Source organism: Molothrus ater, chromosome 6 (genome assembly GCF_012460135.2).
Source record: "Molothrus ater isolate BHLD 08-10-18 breed brown headed cowbird chromosome 6, BPBGC_Mater_1.1, whole genome shotgun sequence".
NCBI classification, from domain to species: Eukaryota; Metazoa; Chordata; class Aves; order Passeriformes; family Icteridae; genus Molothrus; species Molothrus ater.
Genome location: NC_050483.2, coordinates 28,193,360 through 28,206,003, shown reverse-complemented (window position 1 = coordinate 28,206,003; position 12,644 = coordinate 28,193,360). Strand labels below are relative to the sequence as shown.

General features: G+C 41.7%; 1 protein-coding gene across 10 annotated transcripts in view; it reads left to right on the top strand.

Annotated features, from left to right (window-relative positions):
- The first annotated feature begins 7,110 nt into the window (after window positions 1-7,110).
- The window catches only part of PCNX1 (pecanex 1), an 89,523-nt gene continuing 83,989 nt past the window's right edge, over window positions 7,111-12,644 (top strand). For all 10 annotated transcript variants that reach the window (XR_004980350.2, XM_036384620.2, XM_036384619.2 and 7 more), the window contains exon 1: window positions 7,111-7,392. Coding sequence is in view for 9 of the 10 variants with exons in the window: in XM_036384620.2 (XP_036240513.1) it covers window positions 7,240-7,392 (153 nt within the window). In the remaining variant the exon portion in view is untranslated. The remainder of the gene's footprint in view (window positions 7,393-12,644) is intronic.

Sequence of the window (12,644 nt, the reverse complement as noted above, 5' to 3'; positions counted from 1 at the left end):
TTTAAAGGGTTGCTGGAACAAAAAGTTATTTTAGTTCTGCCATAAAGTTGCAGTGTTTTGGGGCACCCCTGCCCCCCCCATCCCGAAAAATAATTTTCACATTCTGAAATCTGTCAACTATACCTCCAGGCACTGCCAATTCAAGCAAATACAAAAAGAGTATTCACAACACCTCAGGGCATGATTTAATCTGTTCTACACTAAGCAGGTCTGACCTGCTCAGAATTTTTCTGGGAGACCTCCAGAGAACAGAAAGAAGAGTACAGGAATGGGCAGATCTTGTGAGGCAGCTGAGATTTTTTGCCAATATAAATCATGCAACATCTCTGGTAATTTAAACGTTGGTTGTTTAAAAAATAGTACCACTTCTTCCGTGATCAACCTGTACTGGCACTGAAGCACTGTATGACTAGAGATGCTACCTTCCAAAAGGGATTTAAAACTGAGATTCTGCAGTTCTTTTCTCAAATTCAGGTTGTTAACTATGGCCACATTCCATCTCAAGGCAATGAATTACATACTGTTTCAAATAGTCTTGAATGTCAAAATTATTCTTCACACCTCCTACTAAAGCACACAGTCACTGCCATGTTCCACTTCAGACAAGGCTGTATTCAGTGAGGAGTCTTGCATACACACTTAGCAAAGGAGTTGAAATCAGACAGAAATATGAAGTTACTTTTCTAATTATTCAAAATGAACTTAAAATCCAAGAAAGTTCCAGGGAAACTGCTAAGACTTGCAGGACCTCTCAACTAATTTTCCCAAGTAAATCATTGAAAGAAACGTAATTACATGAAATTGTGACTTATATTCACTTCCACACTCTCACCTAGCAGTGCCACTAGTTATTCCACAGATTTCCACAGCTCCCTGTTGACAAGCCAGGTGTCTTAACACTATTCTCCAAATTCTGCCCACATTTCCTCCTCAGAGTTCCCAATTTTTGCCTCTTTTTAGAACCCTGAAATTGATAGGCATTTAACATATGTTGTAATTCTGCCTCTGGCAGTGTACTTTAAACCAGAACTGTTTCCTAGGCAGGGACTGACTAATACAAAAGGCTGAACTTAGAAAAATGGCTAAGACAAGCCATAACAGAGAGAAAATCCTTCAAAACTGGGAAGATACTCTTGGGGGCTCATTATCATACTATGGAAGATTTGTACTTCAGACAGAGAGCTTTAACTGCAAAGATTTTAAATTGCAATTTATCCCAGTGACATCATGAATCATTGTTTGGTAGAAATCTCTTACAGTGAGGCACCACTCTGCTGTACTTTAAAGAATGTGGTATAAATGCTGCTAAAATACTGTCAGCTGAGTGTTTGGATATTCTAATTTTAGCCTTGTTTATTATGTTTCATCTCCATGGCATTTTTAGGCAATTCATGTACCAGCAATGCTAGCAAATTCTTCTTTTTCAGAGAGACCTCACGGTCAGTAGGACATTGATGATACTTCTTATTGTGATTTCTGTATGGACACATTCACACAATTAGGTCCTTTAATATAAAAGTCCATGATGGCCTTACAATTTTCTTGTAAGAAGCACTGACAGAGCTATTTTTAGGAGGAAAATCCATGTTAAAACTCCACTCTTTCTCCAGCAATGGAACTATTCAACCATTCTGATTGATTTTTCAACCAAGAAGTTGGTTGAACCAAGAAGTTAGGATAGGGAAACTGTGGCCTACATAGCTGTTAAAAGTGTGGAGCAGAAAGATGCATAAATACAAATTCTAACATTAAATGAAAGGAATGGAATTGAAGATACTATTGTTTGAGTGGCAACTTACAGAAAGCTGATATCAACACGTTGGTTGGAATTTGTTTTTATTAGCTGTCACAGGATTTCTTTATCTGTGTGGATCTATTTTAAACAGTTTTCCCCTTTCAGCACTCCCTGATAATAGGAAACTTATGTAAGTGCTCTTATTCGGAAAGGCTCTCGCTTTGCTCTTCTTATTTTGTCTTGAGAAAACCGAAGGGCTCAGACAGTGTACAAACAGAGCTTACATCCTCAAAAGGTGCAGCAGGCAGCTGAGATAAACTGCAAGGGCAGGATTAGTGGGACTGCAGACTCCACAGTTCAGCTGTCTGCAGATGAGTAATTAGCATCCTCCACACAGCAGCACCAGTATCTCCTCAGTAGCACTGTGAGGTAATATCAAGAGGTGCATTAGTCATAGTGATAACTTAAAAAAAAATTGAAAAAACAAAAACCCCAAACCAAACCTAAACCTTTTTTCCCCTTTCTTCTATTGTGATAGTAAGAACAATGTCCTCCCACACTGAGAGGGAAGAGTTTGGCCTTTCCTACAAGGTGCTGGGAAGGGTGTAGCCTGAAAGCACATGTGGATCTGAGAATGTGATTGGTGGTGTGGCGCTCTGCAATAAAGGTGGGTGTGGAGACTAGCCTGATATATAGCTGGGGCTGTTGTATGTGATGTTCCTGGTAAGTCTGCTGGCACAGGATGGAGAGGGTGTCTCCTACTATGGGATCTTCCTGCTAGTAAATCCCTTTCTGGTCTGTACTAAAACATTAAAGGATAGGCATATTTTTCATGTTGTTTCTAAAAGTTGTATTCTAGTTGGGAGTTAGGGCAATATATAGGACTAGGTTTTGTGAAGTAATTTCATAGAATTCCATTAAAGTGCAAGGCTGACTCTGGTGTCACTTCTAGAAATGGGGTCTGTGGCAGGATCTGGTTCATGCTTAGAACTTTGTTTAAAACCTGTGCAAATAGTAGTCAGGCTGCCATCAGCTGCTGATATTGTGGCAACATGTTGAGTCCTGTAGTTGCTACAAATTACTCTACTGTAATTGAAAGTTAACCTAGAATGACTTCCTGATAGGCTTTACAAGAAAATTAGCCATCTTACAGTGAAGCTAGGCTAGCAAATATTATTGTAGAATGACTTTCTGCTTTCTCTCACCTTTGAAAATAAGTTTGCTTCTTAACTCTCATGAAAGATCAGAGAATAAAACTCATCACTGCTCTTTATGGCAGTGTTTCAAATTCAGCTAAAACATTTCCTAACATTGTTGCAATTATAGGGAATGGTAGGGGAAAAAAAGTGAAGACATAAAATTACCCAAAGGCTTAATGCCTTAGTAGTAAGTATACATTTTACTACTTTTTCTTCAGAAAAGCAAAAAGTAGGTGAACTTTACTCCTAGCCTAATCAATTATATACAAAATTGACTTCTGTCTTTTTCTTGTTATTTTTTTTTTGTTTTGGTTTGGTTTGCATTTTTTGAGCCAAAGTTGTTGCTTTGGATACTGTACACAATTCATGTAGAGTAGTCTGTGTCAGCAGGATGCAAAAATTGGGGTTGAAATGCTGATGCCTCATTACAGATCCTAAGTCAAGAATCAATAAGAAGATATATATAAAAGTTGGTAGTGAGCCACCAAGGCCTAGTTTGTCAGTCTTCACCTGAGAATAAATACTTTATCCAGCACAGAGAAAAGTGCTAGCCCTTAGATCTGTAAAGAGAGTAAATTGGTGCTTTTCTTGTTTTCTGCTGACTATGTTATTAGCTGTTCACAGATTGGTATCATACAGTGATGATTTACTGTAACAAAAATTTCCAAGTCATAAGCTTTTTTTCTTGGACACTAATGAGTTTTGTCCAATTTAGTAGGCAAAATATTCTTTTAAATTTTCTGTTTCACCTCTTGTCCTAATTATAAGTTATGTTCTCATATAACTTAGTAATTCTCTTGATAATTAATTTAAAAATGATAACTTTGGATATCCTGTGAAAGATGTCCGGAAGGAAAGTGTAGAACCTCATTCCCCTGCATGAGAAGATGAGAGATTAATGTACTTCTAATGGTGCAAAGCATGGCATAATATTATTCTTAGAAATAGCAATGTGTTGAAGCATTTTTGTGACAAGTTTCAGTGTTTTAATACTGTTTTGGATAACTTCCTCTTCTTGCCATAGCACGCATTGGTTGGTCTCCAATCACTTGATTTAATGCCCACTCTCAGTTTTTTCTAGAGCAAGCTATTTTTCCTGGACCCATCCTGAAGAAAAACCATAAGGCTAAAGTACAGTGGAGATGATTAGCTCCTTATTCATTGGCATGCACAGATTGAATCTATTGCTGTTACCTTCTATCTAGATCTTGATTGTTTGTTTCCCCATGAAAGCTAATAATTTCTTTTTTCTTGCTTTGTTAATAGTGCCTACAACTGGACTTGTTATCAATTTAACCTTTGGGCATGGATGGATTAAAAAATATCATTTCCCCCTCCTTGTGTCTTCATGTTTTTAGTCTGCCTGTATTTAAATAGCTAAACAATGAAATCTCTATTGTCCTCTCAAATATGTGATAATCTCTTCCTTATTTTACTGGTTGCAGACCAGATTCTCCCATGATGACGTGCATTTGAACATAGGTTAGGCTGTTTTGGATCAGGGTTGAGTCCATAATTTTACTTGCATTTGATGTAATATATATATATATGTATTAATTATGTTTTGTTTCCTCTGTTTATTTTTTGCTTTTAACTTCCACACCCCTGTGCCCCTCCCTCCCCCTGCCATGCAATACCCCCCAAGCCTTTATAACACTATGGCTGGCCCAATGATACAACAACTCCTAGTGGGACTGGGGAAACAGCTGGAAGCTTCCTCAGGATTCTGCGTCTTACACAGGGGCACTGTTTAATATGAATCATTACTAGGATGCTGAGGCTAATCTGTCTAGACTTAATCAAAGGCTCCTAAACAGGAGCATAAAGGTTTCTAAAGCATTTACTGTAGCCTTCAGACATGTTATTAATGAATGTTATCCCTCTTGCCTCCCTTTGTGAAGGTGAACAGCTTTTATGTAACATTGATACAACAGCTGCTGAAAGAACTAACACTTCATAATCCTGATCATCACAGTATCAAAGTATATGTATGGATAACACAGTCTAACAAGTACATCTTTTAACAACTGTATTTATAATTTTAGCTTTTAAATGGTATTTTTCGCAAATATTGCAGTTGAAACAGTTTTATTTTTTTCTGAGCGTACTATAACTTGTGAGGCTTGTCATGCTTGGCTTTAATGCAAAAGGATAAAGGGAATCCTCCCTCTTCATCCATGGTAATCCTCTGTAGTTTTTCACTGTTGGTTTTTCCCTTCCCCCATCTTTATTTCCTTTAATATCTCAATCCTGTTTGACAGAGTGAAAAAATGTTCTTTTGTAACATACTGCTCCCAGTTTTGTATTTGAAAATGCACTATCCTAAAAGGTTTATTATTTCATATTGGGGAGAAAGCCATTGTGTTTGAGGCTTTGTGTCCATCCCTTCTCCCTACTTTCTCACTGGGGAAACAAAAAATAGATGAAATACATTTGCTTCGAGTCAGTAACTTCTGGTTTTCCAAGAATAGCCAAATGCTGCCATTGGCTCACTAACTGTCAGGGAGACAGTGGAGACTGAGGAATTAATGCAGCCTCTTGAAAATACCAGCCCAAATGCATGATCATCATGAGTCATGGCTGAGTGCTCGGGTTATTTCACTCCTGCGATTTTTCTGCAGTAGAGACCCAGAGTCACAGAATGGGTCAGGCTGGAAGAGACCCTCATAGTGGGTCATCTGGTCCAACCTCTCTGCTCGATCAGGGACCTCCTAGAGCACGTGGCAGAGGATTGCATCCAGATATATCTTGAATATCACCTATCAGGGAGACTCTGCAACCTCTCTGGACAACATGTTCCAGTGTGTGATGACCTGTACAGTCAAGAAGTTCTTCCTCATGTTCCACTGGAACTTCCTGTGCACTGCTGCCTCTTGCTTCTTGTCCTATTTCTTGACACTTCAGAGAGGAGCCTGGCTCTTTTCTCTGACACTCTCCCTTCAGTACTTACGGACAATGATGAAGTCCCCTCTCAATCATCTCTTCTGGAGGCTGAACAGGCCCAGTTCCATCAGCATTTCCTTGAGAGATGGTCCAGTCCCTTCATCATCTTTGGAGCCCATAGCATTTGTAGGAAGAGGACTCTTCTTGTCCCTTCTTGAGAGCACTGTCTGAACTCCTTCCCTAATCTGTCCCTTTCTAATTAACATGTGTCTTTTGGGATGTGCATGTCTCAGGGGAAAGCTTGAAAAGCCAGCACTTGATGAGAACTGATGACCGATAAAAATAGGTGGATATGGATGTCAAAATTTAAATCCATGAGAGATTTGGGGTGCATCCATAGCCGGCTGTGTTGTTTTCTCTCTGTAAAACCTAATGGTTCTGTTTTTTCAGGTGTTGCAACCTACAACAAATCCTGTTGTAGGATGGGGACAGACATGCCAGGGGTTTGGTGGCATTATGTATTGAGAGTAAGTTGGGGGTGGGGGCAGCTCAAGAAATGGTGAGGTTATCTTGCTGTAGGTTTGGAGCCTTAAAAGTTTATGCTGGACAAATTTCTTCCTGCTTTGCTGCAAGGAGAGGATGCAGCACTTTGCTAGGAGTCAGCCCCTAGGAGAAGGGAAGAAAGGAGCTTTGAAGGGGAAAGGACCTTGGACCAGGCTCCTTAGAGGTGAACCCAGAGACAGCGTGCCTGAGTCAGGGGCAGTGTCGTAGCACAGCTGAAGTGCTTCTGCACCAATGCCTGCAGCATTTAGGTACAGGTTGGGCATCAGGAAGAGTTTCTTCACAGAAAGGGCGATTAGACATTGGAATGGGGTGCCCAGAATCGTGGTAAGAGTCACCATGCCTGGAGGCCTTCAAGGAAGGACGGGATGTGATAGTGCCACGGTGTGGTTGATACGGTGGTGTTTGGTCATAGCTTGGACTCGATGATCTCGGGAGTGTTTTCTAACCCAATTGAAGAAGCCCTTTCCGAGGGCCGTGTCCCCACGTCCCACAGCCCCCGCACAAGGCGGGAGCCCCGCGGGCCGCCGGGGGCGGGGCCTATGCGCGGGGCCGAGCCGGGCCGCCAGGGGGCGCTGCGCGGGCCGCGCCGGGCAGCGGGGGCGGGGCTGCGGGCAGGCCGCGCGCAGGCGCAGCGCTGCCCCCCCGGCGGCGGCGGCGCGCATCCCCTGCCGCAAGGGCCGCCGGTCCGTCGGCGGCGCGGGGGCGGGCGGGCGGCCCGGGCCCGGACATAAGATGGCGGCGGCGTTGCTGGGGCGGCGGCGGCGGCGGTTGCGGCTGTCGCGGAGCGCGGGCGGTGCGCGGCTCTGCCCGGGCTCGCAGGGCGGATAGAGCGGGGCGGCGCGGCGGAGCGGGGCCGCCATGGGCTCCCAGGTGCTGCAGATCCTGCGCCAGGGCGTGTGGGCGGCGCTGAGCGGCGGCTGGTACCAGGACCCGCACCAGGGCGCGGGGGTCAACGCGCTGCATCTCTACCTGTGGCTCTTCCTGCTCGGCTTCCCCTTCACCCTGTACATGGTGAGCGCAGCCCCGGCCTGTGCCGGGGCTCGGCCGGCCCTGGCGGGGCCCGGAGTGGGGGGGAGGGCCGGGAGGGGCCGCCGCGCGCGCGCCCCCTGCCCGCGGCGCGGCCCCGGGAACGGCCCCGGGCCCCTGCGCTGGGAGCGGGCCCGACCCCGCCATCGGGACTGCGGCGTTTCGGGAGCATCTACCCCTTCCTGGGAATCTGTGGGTGGGCGCTATCGGGGCGCGGCGGGGCTATAGGCGCTGGCACTTTGCCTTCGTCTTTCTGTTTACTTTCCTTAAAAATTGGAAATACCTCTGGCAGCTTCCGCTGCTGATCTCCTGGTAGGTCAGTAAAAAGCAGCTTCTATACGAACTGTCAGATTCAGCCAGTGTTTCTGACTGGCAGCAGTATCAGTTTCTGACTTTTGAGTCTGCTGGGGGGATGTGGTTCCATAACCTAAAAGTTTTATTCGGCTGTAGTGTGGTGTGTTGGCTGGCAATGTATATGTATTGTGTGTTATCGACAAGAAGTTCGTCTGGCTTTTTTGTTTGTGTCCAGATTTCAGTGTACTTGGTTTGTGAGAATTCCTGTCCTATATATCTTTGTAACTGACGCTTCAGTCAAAGCTGTTAAAATACTAACCTTTAAACCTAGAAACTTTCTTGACATTTGGACTTAAAAGCACATAGAGGAGAGGTGTGATCAGATACAAGAAAAGGGGGCGGTTTCCTGTTGGCTAGTAGTTTTTTCCCTGTGTAAACTGTGTTTAACTTATGAAATGCTAATAGTTTACTTTGGGTTTTTCAATAGAAGAGTGTGTTCATATGTGTATTTTGACCAGTTTTGTGCATATGAGGTAGAACATTATTTGCAAGATTGCCAGATGCTGTGACAACCTAAAGTAGATGCTGTCTTGTGAAAATGTAGTTAGTGAATGAAATGTTGGAGATAAAATCATATGCAAGTGCAGTTGCAGAAATTGAGAGCTCTGAGGTCAGGCATTTGCTTTGTTTAAAAGCAATTTGTAAGGTTGCAGTATGAGACACTTCATACTAAGAAATAGCTAGAGTGGAAAAGAAGGTTACAACTTTATGGTTTTAATTCACATTACAGTGTCTTGAAAAAGCAGCTCTAATGCTTTTTGTTTGAAAACTTCTGGGCTGCTGGCAGGGAAACTAAAGGCTGAGACAAATTGCATTTAAAATTGAAGTTGCATGAGAAGAGCTAGATAAAACTTTTAACTAAGCAGATACTTTGCATGAGAACTATGAATCTGTATCTATTGAAAGTTCTGCACAATATGGGAAGAGGAGACACCTTTTGGTTTCAAATATAGCTTTACAATTTTTTAAATAAATTGACAAATGTGAAATCTGGGCCAGCGTTTGAGTCTCCTGCTGCTCTTAAAGCAGTAGGTAGGCTTCAGTTACCCATAGAATGGGGCAAACTTCAGTGTTGCTTAAATAAGTTTTCCTGTATAAAGGGAAAAGACAGACAGCAGCAAGCTGCTTTGGGTTTTGTTGAGGTCAGAGAAATTCTCTTGCTTCATAGCTCTGGACAAGTTAAAGATGCAACAAGTGCCAACTTCCCTGAGAATAAGTAGGGAGATTAGTCACAAGTTAAAGGAGATTGAATCATATTTGGCCGTTTTCCCTCTTTCCACCCTCTACAGTTTAAGTGTTGTCTAGACATAAACTAAACAGGCAGAATTGTGTTGGTCATCTTAGTCCTTTAGCATCTCGTAAGCTCTTTTTCAGAATAAAAAGCAATAAGTGTTGCATTGCTGTAGGCCATACATAAATAAGCAGAACTTGCTTAAAAAGTCTTAGGTAATTGTAATCTGAATTCTGAGCATGGCTCACTGGTGTGTAGGAGGGAGTTTCTAAACTAGCTTCAAGTGACTTGTTGCTGGCAGACAACCCTGTGTGTTTAAAAAATCAAGGTCTATAGAAAGACTGCTGATAGGTTTTGTATTACTTATAAAACTTCCCCATGTAAAGAATTACAAGATCATAGCATTGCTTTTATGCATTGGATCAGCAATAACTGTAGTTATTTCCAAGTTGTTTGTAGCAACAAAGACAAAATACAAAAGTATCCTCTAAGAATTTTGCTAGTAGCTGCCTTTCAATGCATTTAACAGTAGGCTAATCACTTTCCCCCCCCAAATGTTATTTAACCTCCAGCAGGAATAAAATGCACTAGGATATGGGAATTTAGGTGCACTTACTGCTCTAAGACTTGGTTTAGTGCATCCAACATTGCTCTTTTTTTTTTCTGTGCATTTGTTTTGTTGCTCTGGTATTTTCAGAATGGAATCTGGTAATGATTGTGGTCAGAAAGTAATGCCATAAATCTGTGTGTTCCTTTGTATGTGTAAGCCTGTACTGTTAGGGTTGATGGATTTAATGTGTGGTACAAATCAACTTAGAAAAACTAACATTAGAATTCAATTACCAACCTTTTTTCCTTGGTCCCTCATCTGCCTTCTGAGCTTAAGCGTGTGCAAGTGAGTGTTGTACACTGTACAGTGTATACCTAAATGTACCTTTTTTGCCAATCTGGATACTTTTTCTTGTGTGTACAGTTAAACTGTGGTTGTTGGAAGTGTGGCAAAATAAATATGTCAATAATGAAGGACCTGGGGTCTAGAGTAAGCTATGCCTGCTTTAGGGAAGCAGCTTGAGTCTGTGTTCTTGCGTTTGTGGCTTGGCAGTACACATACAAAAATTCTGCTTTCTGGACTAGTTAAGTCTATCCTGTTTGTGTACTTGTATTCAGTAACAGACTCAACTGTGCTTGTTGATGTGCCTTTCTATTGTAAGAGCTGATCCCTGCTTTTACTCTAATGCAAAGCTGAAATTGGGAGAAGAAAATGTGCTTTCTATATGGGGAAGCTGTCCAATCACTTTGTAAAATCTAGTGGTAGAGTTGAAAAAAATACCCTGAATACAGAGGCCAATGTGATGCATCAGTGTTGCAGGGGGGAGGGGAAAGAGAGAAGGCTGCCAAAGCACTTCCCCTAGTCGGAATGCTGTTTCAGCCCCACCACGTGTGCATGAGGGGGTGAAGTCTTGGCTCTGGCACTTGTGGAATTTTGCCAGTGACTGAAGAGGAGCCAGGACTGTACCTTGCTTGGGGTGATGGGCTCGCATGTACCTACAGAACTTGTCTGTCAAAGTCGAGCTCGTTTAGTCAACAGTTCACTTAATTTCCTGACTTGTGTACATAGTTATAGAAGTAGGTCATATAAATGTAGCTTCACGTGGAAGTTTTTTCCACTGAAGTTGTTGAAATATGTCCTGTTTCTTAAACTAAGATGTTAAATAATTGAAATTCAATTTATGATAGCAATTCCTGATATGCCATATTGTTCTAAGACACTTGCAGTCTCTTGCTACTCAAGTTTCAGTAGTATTCTTTGAGGTTTTGGTCAAAAACTGGATAACTTGTGACTGAACTTTCTTCCGGATAATGGCAGTTCTTAAGGGCTCTGTCCATAAAAAAGAATTAAGGACTAAACTATGTCTGTTGTTTCCTGATTCGTCCTCTTTTCCAGTAAAACTGTTTCTATAAAATACTGGGTTCAAAATACTTGTACTTTTAACTCTTTTTACTAGATGACTTACTTCTTAATGTTTATGTGATAACACCTTTATGTAGGGATCTGTAATCTGGTTCTATTTTGAAGACTTAGCTGTTAAAAACACTCATAGTAATGCATTTATTTTTTGAAGATAATCTGGAATTTTTGTTACATCTGTGGGGCCTAGCTAAAGCCAGGTAATCAGATTAGGTAGGACCCATATAGTGTTAGTTTCTTCATAAGGATGTTGTACAGCCTGTAATCAATGAAGTTTCCTCTGGTTCTTGGCACATATGTGCTGGAAACATTCATTTGAGATACAGTGACCTTCTGTAGTTTGAATGGAAATATTTTAGTGCTGGAAGTGATGGTGGGAGGTTTCTTTTCTATTTTGACCATTGGAATCTAGAAGTGCTTAAACCTTTTTTTACCTACTCTTTTAGAAAAGGTGTGTTGTGATACAAGTGAGCTAATTTAAGAGCCAGGAGGTTTCAGAAGACATCGTCCTCCTTAACTATGCCTTCCTGTATCTTACTTTTGTCCATATGAATATCTTGCTTTTGTTAAATTCACTTGAAAGATCTAAATTTGGAAAGTAACTTGTCGGAAAGGTGGTAGAAAATCAGTGTCCTTCTCTCTGCCCCCCGTATTTGAGAGAACTACTTAGCTTCCCTTTAAGACTCAGAGAAATAATTTTGGGTAGGAACTTACCTAATAGTTGGGTTTGTTCAGTAATTAGATAACTGAAGTTTTCAACAGAACATAATTAAAAGCACACAGTTTTTATATGGTTCTGTTTAGCTCTTTATATTGTACAAGAGCTTCTGTTGTGATGACTGCTGTGGAGTATGTGTTCTTTTGGTGCTAATGCAAGTGAGTAGAAATGTGCAGTAAAAATGGGTGTTCTCTGAAATATTGTTGCAGCTGTAGCCTTGTGGCCAACTGGTGTCTAGTAACAACTCTGGCCTGAAGGTTTTAGTGTGCTGGGCTCAAGTAAAATGCTTTAGTATTTGAAATTATTTTGATTTTAAGATGTAATCTAGTGGGAAATTTCTATGACTCAGATTTGTATTCCAGTCCTGAAGGTGGTATCACATGGGATGCTGGTGAGAAACACGTCTCTCCTCAAATGTGGTAAAGTGCTGAGCACAGTTGGAAATGGAAATCTCACTTTAACTTGCTTTGTTTTGTGGAGAGAAGACCCCAAATTTATGTTGAATGCTTCGAAGTTTGGCTTAGAAAAACAGAAGTTGCAAGTGGTTTAGCTTAGGCTGCAGTAAATTTCCTCTTGAGGCTGTGCTGCAGACAAGTTGCTGGTGCCATGGGTGGCAGTGCTGCCCCACAGCATGATACTCGATGTCAAGTGTTTTCATATGTCAGACTAAGCTAGCTAAAATGCCTTCTATTCCCAGAATATATACCCTATTCTGAGATGAAAACCTACTACAAATATGAAGAAGAAAAGGTAATCAGTTACCTTAGCTTTTTAAAATTTTTTCTGCAATCCTGTGAAAACAGGATATGAGGAAAAAGTTTGAATTCCCTGTTTGGTTTGCTGTAAGTTACATGAGGTGTTTTGCCTTTTTTTGGTACTTCTTCTTAAAGCTTTCCTTTGAAAAACTGGAAGTGTAGATTTTGCAAGATAACCTGAATATACTGTGACCTCGCTGCTGACAGAGT